The sequence below is a fragment of the Rattus rattus genome, chromosome 1 (genome assembly GCF_011064425.1).
Source record: "Rattus rattus isolate New Zealand chromosome 1, Rrattus_CSIRO_v1, whole genome shotgun sequence".
Lineage (NCBI taxonomy): Eukaryota > Metazoa > Chordata > Mammalia > Rodentia > Muridae > Rattus > Rattus rattus.
The window spans coordinates 260,365,622-260,381,586 of NC_046154.1; the positions used below are offsets into that span (position 1 = coordinate 260,365,622).

At 51.2% G+C, this 15,965-nt stretch overlaps 1 protein-coding gene across 1 annotated transcript; it reads left to right on the forward strand.

The window, feature by feature from the left end:
* Window positions 1–399: 399 nt before the first annotated feature.
* On the forward strand, window positions 400–15,511 carry Calcoco1 (calcium binding and coiled-coil domain 1). Its single transcript, XM_032884356.1, has 15 exons — window positions 400–474; window positions 2,944–3,129; window positions 3,385–3,487; window positions 4,239–4,429; window positions 5,922–6,080; window positions 6,415–6,563; window positions 8,342–8,432; window positions 10,589–10,744; window positions 10,918–11,172; window positions 11,518–11,643; window positions 12,169–12,264; window positions 12,581–12,689; window positions 12,844–13,043; window positions 13,425–13,531; window positions 14,536–15,511. The coding sequence occupies exons 2-15, from the start codon at window positions 2,974–2,976 to the stop codon at window positions 14,711–14,713; spliced, it is 2,076 nt and encodes a 691-aa protein (XP_032740247.1). The 5' UTR covers window positions 400–474; window positions 2,944–2,973; the 3' UTR covers window positions 14,714–15,511.
* The last annotated feature ends 454 nt before the right edge of the window (window positions 15,512–15,965 follow it).

Sequence of the window (15,965 nt, forward strand, 5' to 3'; positions counted from 1 at the left end):
TTTTGTAAGTAGAGATAACACTACGACCTATCTTGTAAAGGCGAACAAGAAGGCTGTGCTGGAAGCGTTCCGCCCCACCGAAAAGAGCTGTGCAGAACGCGTTAAAGCCATCAACTCTCCCACTAAGCATGCTACGAACCAGCAGCCACCACTAAATCAGCCTGCCCTTTCTTGAGGAATCATGGGCCGTGAAGTCCTTTGGAAGCCACACCCTCCTGGACTGCCAAGGAAGTGAGAACTACAACTCCCGGGATGCGACGCTGAGTCCATCACCGCCCCCGCCCTCTTTCCCGCCCCTCTTGCGCAGCCTCCTGGGAGGTGTAGTTCTAGAGGCAGAAAATTGAGCGGCGTCGGATTACAGAAAAACCACAGGCCCCAGAAGGTCTGGCGTCACTCTTCCCCTCCCCTCCAGTAGTCGGAGTGCTGTTTTTGTTGTTGGTGAAAGGTGAGGGGAACAGCTGATCCGTCTGTGGGGTAAGAAACTTGGCCTAACTGAGGGTGGGCTTACGCGGGGATGGTCAGCCCGCTGCTCAGCCTGCGAAAGGCTAATCCGAGAGAACTGTAGAAGAGGATGGTAGGAGCGTTTAGGTTTTAATACTTTACGCGCTGAGGAAGCCTCCCTCACGTTTCGGGTTTGTTGATTTCAAGGGGGCCTTCTGGGGGTAGCCCGCGTTGTCCTCACTTTCTTGTAAAGCTCGATCCGTTTATGGAATCTTGAAGGGACTGAAATATTTGCTTAATCTTCTCCAGGCAAGTCTTTGCCCTCACAGACCTTCTCTCTCTCACCCAAAACCAAAGATCCGAAGGCCTTTACTACGCTGAATCCCTGAGGGGGAAACTTCCAACTTGTGGAACGCTAAAACACTGAGGGCCCTACAGTGAAGAGGACACACACACACACACACACACACACACACACACTCTCTCTCTCTATCTCTCTCTCTCTCTCTCTCTCTCTCTCTCTCTCTCTCTCTCTCTCTCTCTCACACACACACACACACAGAGAGAGAACATTTGAACATCAGCATCTGACCACATACACTTTAGGTGCCCAGGTCTTTCAGTTCTGGAGAATGTCTGCAGCTGTTACGGATTTTCTTTGTGGGGAAGGAGACGTTCGGGGTTCTCAACGTTAGAACGTTGGAGACAGATCTCACTCTACCCTAAGGAGAGTTATATTTGAAGAAAACACGGAGTAGCTGTAATGAGGGATTTTTCAGAGATAGAAATAATACATTGAAATAATAGCTCCAGTCCAGTCTCTTTTCGACGGAGAAATTGTTTCCTATTGCATTGCTGGCCCATCTTTCCATCTCCACGAAGTGTCTAATTTCTTTTAAAGTTCCTCCCCCACTGCCTCAGCCTGGTGTGGGTTTGTGATGTTTGGGGGCGTGCATATGTCGAGTGGTGATGGCTGATTGGACACATCGGCTGCTGCAGCTGACACAGGAAGCAGATGTGTGGGCTAGAGGGAAGAGGGCTGCCTCTCCGCTCTGGATTGAGGTGTATTTTTTTTTTTTGAGTTAATATACGATGAGTTTCATTATGACATCTCAAACATGTACATCATACTTTGTTCTTATTCATCTCTGAGTAGTACTGTTTTGATTTTTTTTTTTTATTTCTGTGTGTGTGTGTGCGCGCGCAAGGTAGGTAGGTGTACAGAAGTCAGACCACAACTTGGGGAAGTCAGTTTTCTCCTCCCACCATGTGAGTTGGTGGCAGGCACCTTTTATCCCCCCAGATATCCAACCCCCCGGAACTCTTGATTGTTGTTGTTGTTCTTGTTGTTGTTGTTATTATTATTATTATTATCTATTTTCCAATTAATTCTCCCTAGCTAACTCCATTTTATCTCTGTATCTTCTGCCACTAACCCAAGCGTAGGGCAGGATTTGGACCCTTAGAATTGAGGCTAAGAGGAGCCAACAAGAATGGAGACAGGTTAATAGGGCTGGCTTAGCACTCAAACAGATCACTAGGTTTCTAGCTCTGCTCCTGGCAAGATGTGGGGGAAAAAATGTTCCTTGTTGAACTCTCTGCCTTTTCTCAACACTGATGCACATTTCCCCTTCTCAGGGCCTCTTACCCTGTTTCCAACCTGTTCCCTGCCTAAGGGTGGGGCTTTCCTGGCTCCAAGCCCCCACATTCCATCTCTCCACCCCACCACCTTCCTGCGGAATATTTCACTCCACCCTTGAACTACCACCTCCAGAATGTTTGATTTCCTGGAATAGAAGCTGAGGGACAGAACCTGTCTATCCTATTATCCTCTCTCTCTCCTTCTCTAGTTCTTGGAGGAAAGCCAGAGTGTGCCTTCTTCTGCTTCCCTAGGGTTAACTGGGATAGACAATTCACACAGAGGTGCAGCGAGAGCAGAGCAGCCAGGATTAGCTTGTTGGCCCCCAAACCATATCCCCCCTCTGGAGACTCATCATCATCATCACCAGTGATGAGTTACTGTTTGGGGACTCTTAACCTGGGTAGAGTAGGTTCAGCAAGCTTAGGCATGTGTAAGGGAGGCCTGCTCAAACTGAGAGGCCCACACTTCCATTGGATTTTGAGTTCTAGAACCAGAGGGTAGAGGGGATGGCATGGGGAGGCTGAGAGAATCTGGGATTCCCAAGGATGTTGAGAGATGAAAGGGAGAGACAGAGATGGGCAGAGACTGAGATACTGGGTCAGTGGGGCAATGAAAAGGATTAGAAATTACACAAGCGAGGGAGGGGCCTGTAAACCAAAGAGGGTACAACCCCGACAGGGTAGGAAGTTGACTCGAAAGGCGACACCTACGTCCCAGGAATTAAAAGTAATACCTTAAAAAGTTCCCACAACCTTAGGGTCTGGGAACCTGTGTAGTGACAGGGACCATGGGTAGGTACACATGGGCCAAGGGAAGGAAGCAGTGGAAAGACTTAAGTCTATCAACCCTTTCTTTCATAGGGCATCCGGCATCTTGAGGACATCTTAGTGATGGAGGAGTCATCACTAAGCCGGGCACCATCCCGGGGTGGAGTCAGCTTCCTGAACGTGGCCCGGACCTACATCCCCAACACCAAGGTGGAATGTCACTACACTCTGCCTCCGGGCACCATGCCCAGTGCCAGCGACTGGATTGGCATTTTTAAGGTATCCCTAGACCCTCTTGTGGTTCAAACTTACGGGACACAGGTTGGTTAAATTATGAAGAGGGACTAGGTCCTTAGATTCTCAGGTTGATAGGGAGAAAGATGACACCGGGCTGCTGTCCGTATGGTACAGAGTTCACCTCTCTATCTTTGCCCCTCTCTCTCCTGATAGTATACCCCCCTCCAGCCTCACCTGACTCTTAGCGCCCTTGGTACCGTGTGTTCATAACTCTGCCATCGGGCCTTGCTCTCTCAGGTGGAAGCTGCCTGTGTTCGGGATTATCACACATTCGTGTGGTCTTCAGTGCCAGAAACTACAACGGATGGCTCCCCCACCCACGCCAGTGTCCAATTCCAAGGTATAGAGAAAGATGGAGGACCCAAGCAAGTGGTGGTTGGGGGATGATGGTGGTTTGGGGGATGGTGGTGGGCTAAGGACCATAAAAAGTGAGCACATAGAACTCTTTACTGCCAGGTCTAACGCTACTCCAAGTGTCATCTCAAGGAGGCTAGGGCTGGAAGATAACTTGAATCCAGGCTATCAATGTTGGCCTAGGCAACATGGCAGACCCTGTCTTCAAAAGGGAGAAAAAAAGACTTTGTGAGACGGCATCCAACAGTTCAGCAGATTATTGTAGGGTCAGCATTGGGGACTTAGAGGACACTACAGAAAGATGGACAGCAAAAGAGGGACTCCCAGTATGGGACAAGGAAAAGTGTGTGGTAATAGCAGTCTGAGAGACCTGGATTCAAATCTCAGCTCCCTGATTTACAAGCTGTTTGACATTGAGCAGGTGAGTTAGAACAGGGTCCCAGCTTATAGGAACAGTGCAGGAATTTCTAAATGATCTGGGGAAAGCTGGTCACTCAGTGCGTGGCGCGTGCCGGCACTCAATGTGTGGCAGCTAGCGTCTGTGTGATGAGGAGGACCAAGCGTGAATAAAGCAGGTGGCCAGGAGGGAAGGAGGAAGAAGCATATGCCAAGGACCAGCCACAGGGGAGTGGATAGTAGGTAACACGGGTAACACTTTTCCTCCCCTAATAGGAACAGGGACCTGCAGCACTTGAGAACCAGAATCATACTGGGTTTCTGGGCTTTTCTTCCCACAGCCAGCTACCTGCCCAAACCAGGAGCCCAACTCTACCAGTTCCGGTATGTGAACCGCCAGGGCCGGGTGTGTGGGCAGAGCCCCCCATTCCAGTTCCGAGAGCCAAGGCCCATGGATGAGCTGGTGACCCTGGAGGAGGCTGATGGAGGCTCTGACATCCTGTTGGTTGTCCCTAAGGCCACCGTGCTTCAGGTAAGAAAAGAATAGCAGACTTGTTTCTGGGCCAGGGACACCAAGGACAGCATTACAAGAGTCCCCTCCTTGCTTCACTTCCCCTCCTCTGTCACCTAACTGAGGACTTCACTGGGAGCACCAGAGGTCTGCTCTCAACAGCTTTTACATAGACAGACACAGAACAGGAAAGCAAGCCATCATAGGCCAGTGTAACTGACATTCTAGAACTGAGCCAGCCTTCTGAGAGGGCCCCTGCCTGCCCTAAGTCCTACAGGAGATCCACAGGGTGGAGGAAAACCCCCTCAAGGAACACGGGAGGAAGGGAGGCAGAGATCTGCCTCTAGTGTGGGTGCAGCAGGGCTCTGAACTGTCCCACTCAGCACCAAAGGTGCTGACTACACACAGCTCTTTGGCACTATAGGTATGGCTAATCCAGGTTGAGGTACAATCACAGGAAAGATAACATACTGGATTTCAAACACTTAGTATTTCAACATTTATTTATTTAGATGTGTTTATCTGGGTACGCGTATATATGTATATACGTGAGTGCACATGTAACACAGGTGGAGTCAGAGACCCACTGGTGGGAGTCGGTTCTCTCGTCCTGCTGCATAGGTTTCAAGGATCCAGGGATCAAGCTCATGTTTCCAGGCTTGGTAACAAGTATCGTTATCTAACGAGCCATCTTGCTGGCCCAGCCATGGTGCTTTGAACTGCAGTCCCTCCCTCAGTTACCTTTCCCCACCCAGGTGTGTGTACACATGTGATGCAGAGACCAGGGTAGAAACCTCTGGAGGGAGTTAGGGGTGGTTGTGAGGCACTTGATGTAGCTGTGGGGAACTAAACCTCTGGACTTGACTTGACTTGACTGCTGAGCTGTTTCTCTGGCCCTCACAGACTTCTTACTAAAGTGGGTACTAGAAAATTCAAACTTAAAACATGTGCCTCATATAAATGTTTCCACTGGGCCAGAGAAGAGTCTCGGGAGCGAAGCCAGCTACGACAGAGCGAGCCTGAGAGAAGTCGAGGGACAGGGATGGGCGGGAGGCAGCCCATTCATTCTCCAGATGGGAGGAAGGCTGCTTGGAAGGTGAAAGTTGTAGTTCCTCAGAGACGTGGACAAGCCCCTGCTCTCCTCATAAATACATGGAACACCACGACAGGAAGATGTTCACACCTGAGAAGGAGCGCAGGCTGCTACCCAGCGTTCTGTTTTTATATTGTGTACTCTCATTTAAGCCTCACAGACGAGGAGCTTAGTGCTTTGGCTTGTTAAAACTGTATCGCAGATTTACTGAAATCTGCCTGACTCAGAGATAGAGTAAACTTAGAGGAGGCCCCTTGTCACTGCGCCCTGTCAGAGGAAGGAGCCAGGCCTGGGCTGAAAGGTGATTGAGGGCTGGCAGTTAAGAGCTGGGCCATGCTGACTCTGTTTCTCTACCCCAAGGTGCGTCTGAAATAGTGCCTCACGCACGCACACACTCTCCCCCTTCTCCTGCCCCTGTAGAACCAGCTGGATGAGAGCCAGCAGGAGCGGAATGACCTGATGCAGCTGAAGCTGCAGTTGGAGGATCAGGTGACAGAGCTGAGGAGCCGAGTGCAGGAGCTGGAAGCAGCTCTGGCCACGGCCAGACAGGAGCACTCAGAGCTCACCGAGCAATACAAGGTGGGAGTCGGAGGTGGTATGGGGTGGGGCCTAGACCCAGCAGAGAGGAGAAAGGAAAGATGTCAGTAGAGTTTTAAGATGGTCCTTGTATCAAGGAAATAGGCTTGAGGGTAACAGGTGAGACTAAACTTCGGATGATAAGAGCATGGTGCATCCCAGTTTGTAATAAGACCCAGTTCTCTGCACCCAGGAACACTGGCATAATGCCACATCCCAGACAACAGTCACTCCACTCAGCTTTTCCAAGGAAGGTGGCAGGACAGAGGCAGAGCATGAATGTTAAGCCCGAGTCTGCCCTGACCCTCTGTCTTTCTTGGTGGAACCTTGATTCCAGGGTCTCTCCCGGTCCCACGGGGAGCTCTCAGAAGAAAGAGACATCCTGAGCCAGCAACAGGGAGAGCATGTGGCCCGTATCCTGGAGTTAGAGGATGACATCCAGACCATGAGTGACAAAGTGCTGATGAAGGAGGTGGAGCTGGACAGGTAGGGGACCTCCCCGGCCTGAGGGTGGCCTCTGCTCCCCAAGGCCTCCACACCGTTCTCCTGGCCTCTCCTCCCCAAGGCCTTCACTCCACTCCCTGCTTCAGACGGGCGAACCTGCTATCTGGTCCTTCACAGTCGCGTACAGGGTATTCTGGTGACTAGGGATTTCCTTCCGCCAGCTCTCATATGTCTCTATGATGCTGTTCTAGGCCTTCAGGAAGGTCAGTTGCTGTTTATTATTGTGTGGTGGGATCTAAGTAGAGCTGGAGATGAAATATCTAGAAGAGATTGGATAGAACACTCAATGCAAGATAAAAAGAAGCTGAGTCAAAAGCATCATTCGAGTCTAGAAAGAAACATAGAGTCGTTCGTGATGTATAGTCACATAAATAAGGAGATATATACATACATACATATATGTGTGTGTATACATATATATACATACACACATGTATGTATGTATGTATGTATTTAAAGCACAGGAAAAGAGGTTGGGGATTTAGCTCAGTGGTAGAGCGATTGCCTAGCAAGCACAAGGCCCTGGGTTCGGTCCCCAGCTCCAAAAAAAAAAGAAAAAAGAAAAAAAAATAAAGCACAGGAAAAGCATTAGGTTCTTTTTTTGCTATTGGGAATGTTCAGTGTCATAGCTCAGTGGTAGGATCACTTTTGAGTGTGCATAAGGCCCTAGCTAGCTTCAGTCCCAGCACTATAAAAAAAAGAGACAGACATATTGGAGCTGGTGATCCAAGAGTACAAGAAAATCTCTCCCTTAAGAAAAGGTATAAATCACAGGAATCTTTTGTTTTTGTTTTTTTAAACAGAACCTCTGGCTACCCTGGAACTCACTATATAGATCAGACTAGCCTCAAACTCACAGAGATCCTCCTGCCCCTTCCTCCCAAATGCTGGGACTAAAGGCCTGTACCACCATGCCTGGCTAAATCACAGAATCTCAACACTGAGAGTGACATTAAGGAACTTCAGAGAGAGCCACTCTTGGCCCAGCTTCTTTCAGTAACAAACAGCTATCACTTCTGCGTCTGTTGTACAGAGCCAAGATCTTCCTGTTGGGAAAACAGAGACAGGAAGATGTAATCTTAAACTACAGAAATCTTTGCAAGAAAAAGAGATGTTTTACCGAAGTCTCAGGGTAGAAAGCAAGGTGATCCAAGGGGTTGCTTCGTACTGTACTAGGCTTGCCCTGGGTCATGTAAGATGTCCGTGTTGTCAGACTATGTGCCACATGCCTCGTCTAGCCTGCCTACCACCTGTTGTTACAGGATTTGGTGCCCGATGATCAGACAAAAGAAATTCAAATGTCAGTGTCCGTTAGATAAGGTTCTATCGCACTCCATGCACATCCCTGCACACACTTGCCTGCAGCCTCCTCTGCGTCTGCCACTTTCAGGGTCGATAGTGACTGCCCACTGTCACAGAGAGGTTAGATCTCATCTTGTAATTGAGTGAAAACGGGGAGCCCCTGGTAGGACACCCTGTGCTCAAAAAGGAAAGAAGCCTGACACAGTGTCACACGCCTTCAATCCCAGCATTCTGGGGGCAGAGGCAGGGGGATCTCTGAGTTGGAGGCCGGCCTGGGGCACAGAGTGAGTTCCAGGACAGCCAGGGATACACAGAGAAACCAATCCTGCCTCGATAAGTGACAACCACCACCACCACCACCACCACAGCAGGAAAGGAAAGCAGTTGGCAAATGTGCTCTGGAAGAGCGTGGGCCAGCGGTCTGAGTATCCCGCCTGACACTGTCATCTCATCCACAGGGTTAGAGACATGGTGAAGGCCCTGACACGGGAACAAGAGAAGCTCCTGGGGCAGCTGAAGGAATTCCAGGCAGACAAGGAGCAGAGTGAGGTAAGAGATTCCAAGTGGGTTTGCTTTCTCAGTTATGCAGCTAGGGAGTGTCAGGTCTCTTCTGAATGCTGGGCACACATGAGGGCTAGCTGTAAAGGAGACCCTGTGTCCCCCTGCCCCAGTGTGCAGTCCCTACCCATATCACAAGCAGTCACAGCATAACATCCCAAGAGAAGCCCAATACAGTCTCACAGGGTCCAGAAAGGTGGGAAAGAGCACCTCTGTTAAGAGAAGACCAATAATGCTGGCATAAGAGGAGCCCTCGATCTGCCAGCCAGTCTAGCCAGTTAGCAGGTAGAGCAATTGAGGAAGACACCCAAGACCAACTTCTGCTCCACAGGGGCTCGTGCGGGCACGCTCGAGCACACACACGCACACGCACACACACATGCACACACGCACACACGCGCACGCGCACACGCACAGGCACACACAAATGCAAAGGCTATCAGGAGGAGGAAGTAAGAGGTAAGAGGCAGGCATGATGGTATGCTTGGTGCTCTGTTCCAGCTCTCAGGAGGTTGAGGGAGGATCTTTTACTTCAAAGCTAGCCTCAGCTGCCACCATGTCAGTAGGTAGGAAAGAAGGAAGGAATTCAAACCTTAAACCACACTTTGAGTCATGGACAAGTAAGTGGTAAATGACACCCATTTTTAAACTGTCCACCTTACAGCTTTGATTTGCTCTTCAATTTGATAGAAAAGACAAAAGAAATTTAATTTTTAATTCTGAATTAACCTATAGTACACATTAGTGGATTGGTGCACACATTTAATTCTGAATTAACCTAAAGCACACACTCATCAGTGGATTGGTGCTCTTCAATGTACTCACTTGTGTGCTGACAGACTTCTTAAAACAGTTTTTAATAATTTAGAGCAAGTTCAGAGCTGAGATTGCAGTTCATTGTTTGCCAATGCAAGGCAAAAAAAAAAAATGAATGAATTCAAGTTAAATATTTGCAGAACCTTCAATGGCTTTCTCAGAACCCTGGGCTTCTCTAGAAAACTGCTCAGCAGTGAAGAAGGGAATTTGAGCAAAGTGTGATGGTACTACAATTCCAGCACTGGAGAGGCTGAGGCAGGAGAATTGCCACAAGTTTGAGGTTCTGGTCTATATAGCAAGATTCTATCTTAAAAAATATTCTATCTTAAAAAATATAAAAGAATACAAACGTGTGGGTTACGCAGAACAAAGAAAGGTGCAAGGGGCCGCTCAAGGGAGCTCGTGCAGAGTTGAGACAGGCGCAGATCATCTGCAGTGGAACCTGTTCTCCTCAGCAGTGAGAGATGCCGGTGCATGTCAGGTAGGGATACGCATGCTTAAAGAACTGTGCTGAGAGCTGGGGGGTGGTGCGTGGCACAAACCTTTAATCCCACCACTAGGGAGGCAGAGGCAGGCAGATCTTTGTAAGTCAAGGCCAGCCTGGTCTACAGAGCAAGTTCCAGGACATAGAAACCCTGTCTACAGAAAACCAGAAACCAGTTATACTGAGAAGCACTGCCTGCCTGCTCCTGTTCTCTGAGTAACTGGTTATGGCACCATCCAGTCATTCCACAGGAACAGCCATGCCCGAACTACATGGCTGTCTGTGGCAGTAATAGAAAAGAGAAGATAGCTGTGACCAGGGTGGAGAACGGAAAAGCTGTTGCTTTTTTCTGTGAACTGCTGAGGAGAAAAGGCAGCCAAGCATAGCACCCAAGTGTGAACTGAGAAGTTCTGTCAGTACAGCAGACATGAATGACAAAAGTCTTAGGAAAGCCTAGGCATGGTGGTGTGCACCTGTGATCTCAGCATTAGGGACAGCAGCAGGTGGAGAACTGCACGGCTAAAGCCGTCTGGACTAGCTACGTAGTACAACCCTACTGCAGGGGAGGGAACAGAGAGACAGAGCCTTGGGAGGGGGAAGAGAGGAGGTGAGGGGTGCAATAGTCTCAGCTTTAGGGGCCATCCAGACTGTTTTGACTTGGAGGAAAAGTAACTGGGAAAGCAGAGTTGCCTTAATGTACGACCCCAGGCTGGGAGGCAGGACAGGAGTGAGTGCTTCCACTTGTGCTGAATCTAAGAACCAGCCCTCTACACCTGGCTGAACAGCAGCCGGCCCCTGGCTGTCCCACACTCACCCCTGATCTCCACCTGCTTTCTGTTTCCTTCAGGCTGAGTTACAAACGGTGCGAGAGGAGAACTGCCGCTTAAATACAGAGCTGCAGGAGGCCAAGGGCCGGCACGAAGAGCAAGGTGCTCAGGTCCAGCGACTGAAGGACAAGGTGGCCCACATGAAGGACACCCTGGGCCAAACCCAGCAGAAAGTGGTGAGTGAAGGCCTGTAGGTGGTAGGAAGCTGTGAGAGTTCCAAGTAATCTAGATGAATTTGGGAATGCAGAGAAGAAGCAAAGTTGGCTAAAGTGAGCAGCACGACCCTGATGAGGGCTCCTTGGCTCACATGCGGTTGCCTGAGGGGTCTGATCGTCTGTCTTCTTTGGAGGCCGAGCTGGAGCCTCTGAAAGAGCAGCTCCGAGGGGTCCAGGAACTTGCAGCCTCAAGCCAACAGAAAGCGGCCCTTCTTGGGGAGGAGTTGGCCAGTGCAGCAGGAGCTAGAGACCGAACCATAGCTGAGCTACACCGCAGCCGACTGGAGGTGGCTGAAGTCAATGGCCGACTGGCTGAGCTCAGCCTGCACATGAAGGAGGAAAAGTGCCAATGGAGCAAGGAGCGGACAGGGCTGCTGCAGAGCATGGAGGTAGGGGTGACCCTCCCTGTCTGGGATTCCGGACTGTAAGTTGGTGCTCTGGGAGGAGAGAAGAGTGGGTGAGATCCTAGGGGACTTAAGGAGAGGTGCACACTTTGCTTTCCAGGCATGAACCGGCCCCAACAAGTCCCGGTCCTGATCACCAACATCCCTAGTTACCATCCTTGGTATAGGGACACGTGCTGTCATGGTAGTGATCCCCACTCTCAAGCGGCTCGGAAGTGAGGGAATTGGTCAGAAACAGACATAAAAGAAAGATCCAGTGAGGGTGCTGCTGTTTTCATGGCTCCCTTGCCACTTCGCCTCCTCCCTCCCCTCTCCCCTGCACATCTCTAGGCTGAGAAGGATAAGATCCTGAAGCTAAGTGCAGAGATCCTCCGACTGGAGAAGACAGTGCAGGAGGAGAGGAGCCAGAGCCACATGTTCAAGACCGAGCTGGCCCGAGAAAAGGATTCCAGCCTGGTGAGGCGCCTACCTGCTTGGGTTACACCCATGTCCTGATGCACTAGTGCCCACTGCCTCTCCACTCTGAGTGCTGTGAGCTGACGCCTCCTCCCAGCTCTCTGCTTGGGTTGACCCATGTCCTGATGCACTAGTGCCCACTGCCTCTCCACTCTGAGTGCTGTGAGCTGACGCCTACCTCCCAGCTCTCTGCTTGGGTTACACCCATGTCCTGATGCACTAGTGCCCACTGCCTCTCCACTCTGAGTGCTGTGAGCTGACTCCTACCTCCCAGCTCTCTGGATCTGAACGTGCACCTCTGGGCCTGGCGGGATGACACACCAGAGTTACAGGGCGGCTTTCGGTATTACAGAGCCTCTTCACCCAGCATAAGATAGTTAGCTATGGCCACATTTGAGAGGTAGAGGTTAGGACTTTGGCCTGAGGCCCTGGGGCCAAGACAAGGGCCTTGTGGAAGAAACATTGGGTGTGGAGCAAGAAAGGACATAGCTGCAGGCTCCAGGCTCCATTACCGTTTTCCCTCAGGTGCAGTTATCAGAGAGTAAGCGGGAGCTCACAGAGCTGCGGTCAGCCCTCCGAGTACTTCAGAAGGAGAAGGAGCAGTTGCAGACAGAGAAACAGGTGAGAGTCACCTGTTGCCATAGGTGCGACCCTGGATGCCAAAGCTCGGGGGCTCAAAATTCTGTATCATCTTGGTAAAATCTTGGCTCAGAGACCAGTGTCTTTTTGAGGACACAAAGGCTGAAAGAGGGCCCTGACCCTTCTTAGACACTGACTTTGTGCAGGGGAGGAGCACAGAAGGGAACGAGGCACAGGGTAGAGGAGAGAGAACTACCCGTCGGGCCAGCCTCGTAGGACTCCACCAAGTGAAGGCCCAGCAAGCAGCAAGGCTGGTGTCTGCAGACTTCAGGACCTGCTTGTTCTTACCCAACTGCAGGAGCTGCTGGAGTACATGAGGAAACTGGAGGCCCGCCTGGAAAAGGTGGCGGATGAGAAGTGGAACGAAGACGCTGCCACAGAGGATGAGGAAGCCACTGCGGGGCTGAGTCTGTGCCCCCAGTCTTGGGGCAGCTCTTCCCTGCCCCTCTCTGATGCTCTTTGAAGCTGACCCTTCCCCTTCCCTGGGCCCTCTGTAGCTGGAACGGTCGGTCTCCTCAGACTCCCATGGCTGATCTTCCTTCTCTGTCTTCCCTCTCATAGGCTGCCCTGCAGCTCTGACAGACTCGGAGGATGAGTCCCCAGAAGACATGAGGCTCCCCTCCTACGGCTTGTGTGAGCGTGGAAACACAAGCTCCTCTCCTCCTGGACCTCGGGAGTCTTCTTCTCTTGTTGTCATCAACCAGCCAGCACCCATTGCTCCCCAGCTCTCAGGGCCAGGGGAGGCCAGCAGCTCAGACTCAGTGAGTACTGAGAGCCCACGTGGAAGTAGGAAGCAGTGGTAGGGTCACACTTGAGCCACGGAGAAAGCCTGTACCATATAGCATGTACTCTGGGCAGGAGGAGGCAGGCCTAGCTAGGTGTGGTGATTCAGGCCTCCAGACTCAGACTACACAGTGAAATCTTGTCTCACCTAAAACCCAGGCCAGTGCAATAGCCCAGATGCTCCCAGCCCCCGTCCTGTCCCCCTCTCCCTGCCCTACCTCACCATCCCTGGCAAAGCTCTGTTCTGCTTCTCCCTTCCTGCCACTCTGCTGCCCCGGACCAGCCTTAGCTTCTCCACCCTTACCTTCTACTTCCCCACATCAGACCCATCCCAATCCTCCCCATCTCTTCCTTCTCAGGAGGCTGAAGATGAGAAGTCAGTCTTGATGGCAGCTGTGCAGAGTGGTGGTGAGGAAGCCAACCTTCTGCTTCCTGAGCTCGGCAGTACCTTCTATGATGTGGCCAGGTGAGGGCAGCACAAAGAGGGGAGGAGGGCAGTACCCAAGCAGCCACCTTGCCTTGCTCCCAAGTCCCCCTTCTTGGCTCAGCCAAGAGAAGGTACCAGTGTGGTTGACAGGAATGTTGGCTACCTCCACAAACCCCAGGTGGCTTCATGTTCTCTCTCTCCCTGCCTTTGACTGGCTTCTGTGTTGTTCTAGCTTCATCTTCCGTGGAGCCCAAATTGCCCTGCTTCCCCTCTCTCCTGCCCCTTCCCCCTCCCCAACCACCAGGTAGGTACCTAGGTCTTCAGGGAGGAAGAAGGTGACCAAACCTCAGGGATGGAGACTGAGAGACGCCACCCAGAGCATCTGTCTGGCTGTGCTAAAGATGTTGCCCATCCCTGACTCCCTGGGAAACTCTGGGAGGAGAACCTGAAGTGTGGGCAGGCACCAGGTGGTGCGTGGCTCTTTAGTCCTAGTCAGCCAGCCAGGCAGAGCCTCGGAGAAAGGAGCATCTTCACCTGGCCCCCACCTCTGCCTGCAGTGAGTGGGCCAGGGGCAGAAAGGGCCAGTGCTGTCGTCTCTCTGCTGGAGCAGGAAGATGAAGAACAGTGTCAGACTCGTTTTCAGCCTCATTAGGCAGCAGACGGAGACAGAGGGAGGAGAGCGGAGACTGGGGGATGGGTTCCATACCATAGACACCAGCAGGGATGCGGCTTGTGAAGAGAGGACACGGGCATCTGGAGCAGAAGAATGCCATAGGCCAGGCTTGAACAGAGAATGACCAGGATGGCACATTAGGCACAGGAACCACATGGGTCTCATTCCCTGAGGTCCCTAGGTCAAGGACACTGCAGAAGCTGGGCACTGTGGTACTGCTGGAAATCTGCATCCCTGAGAGGGAAAGGGGAGGCTCAGGAATTCAGGAACCTTCCATTGCTACATGACAAGTTTGAGACCCTCTATTAGAAATAAAAATAAAGGCAGCAGAGAACCCTGACCCTGTCTGTCTTTCCTCACCTCTTTTTAGTGGCTTTGCAGTGAGTTCTCTGTCAGAGGCCAGCACTGGGGTCCCAGCCATCCCTGCCTGGAAGGAGTGTCCTATCTGTAAGGAGCGCTTCCCTGCTGAGAGTGACAAGGATGCCCTGGAGGACCACATGGATGGACATTTCTTTTTCAGCACCCAGGACCCTTTCACCTTTGAGTGATCTCACCCTTCCCTCGTATGTAGACACGCGCACACACACACAGTTATGCAGTTGGTCTCATACCTTTTTTTTTTTAATCACACTGGGCTTTATAACGTTCTGTTTCTACAGACCATGCCTGCATCCCGCTTTCATCCCAAGCCTTACAACTCTGTCTCCATCCTGATCTCTTTGTTCCAGGCAGCAATCTGTCTTGGAAACCCAGTGACTGAGTTTACTCTCTGAAAAATAGTTCAGAGGAGCCGGGATGGAGATGGCTTTTCCCTTGTGGGAGTAGAATTATTTACTGATAGCTCAAGTGTGTACACACACACACACACACACACACACACACACACCCCACTCCTTCTGATGCCCCAAAGCCAACTCCTGGGGTACCCTCCCCTCTCTTGTTCAGACTTTGTTTATTATTCAAGTTTTCTCGGGGGCCTGCATGGAGGCAGCAGCATGGGCTTCATGACCTCATCAGGTCTTTCCTGATGAGGAAAGACCTACCCTGGTTCTTTCTGACTCCTAACTCCAGTCTTTCCCACAACCTTAGGCCATAAGTTTGAAAGATTCTTTTGTATTTTTAAGGGTTCCTATACCATCTCCTGCCACCCCACACCGAAGTCCTCAAGCAGAAAAGAAAATGTATTTGTGCCTTCTGTGAGGGATAGGGGGACAAGGGATCCCAGGTGTCCCCATTTCCCAGCCCCTCACCCTCTCCAGGCCCCCACAGCAATAAGAACTTCCTCTCTCCCTTAAACTCCCCTCTTATTTGTAGTTTGGACAAATATATTTATATGATATGTGTAACTGCTGTCATGACATTTTCTTATCAAGAGGCATTGCTACAGAAAAGAAGGGCTTCAAATTCCTAGTCCCATTGGGAGGGAGGGAGGGAGTAATAGGTAGGTACCAGGCCTCTGGTGTGCCAGCCACCTGAGGCCACAGCTGGCCTGGAGACACTTTTAAGGAAGGAGCAGATGCTGGTGGGATGGGAAGGGACATGCAGGGACCATCGGCTTCCGTGGCCCTCCTTGCTCTGCCCTACTCCCACCAAGAGCACACACCTTTGGGTTCTGCCAAGTGAGGTGTGCTCTAAGCTCCCTACTACCCTTGTTTATATCCCGCACAGCCCCATACACTCCTTGACTCTACAGTCAGAGCAACACAGCCATCTGTCCCAACCAGTTGTCTGGGCGACATAGACATCCACAGCAGCATAGAGCATATATTAAGGACCTGTGTGCTCACCAATGCTCTCTGT

Bases quoted from the DNA above. Each gene is read 5' to 3' on its own strand.
- Calcoco1 (XM_032884356.1), top strand. From the start codon at position 2,974: ATGGAGGAGTCATCACTAAGCCGGGCACCATCCCGGGGTGGAGTCAGC. The intron at 6,564-8,341 runs GTAGGGGACCTC...TCTCATCCACAG, and splicing joins AAGGAGGTGGAGCTGGACAG to GGTTAGAGACATGGTGAAGG. The intron at 10,745-10,917 runs GTGAGTGAAGGC...TCTTCTTTGGAG, and splicing joins GCCAAACCCAGCAGAAAGTG to GCCGAGCTGGAGCCTCTGAA.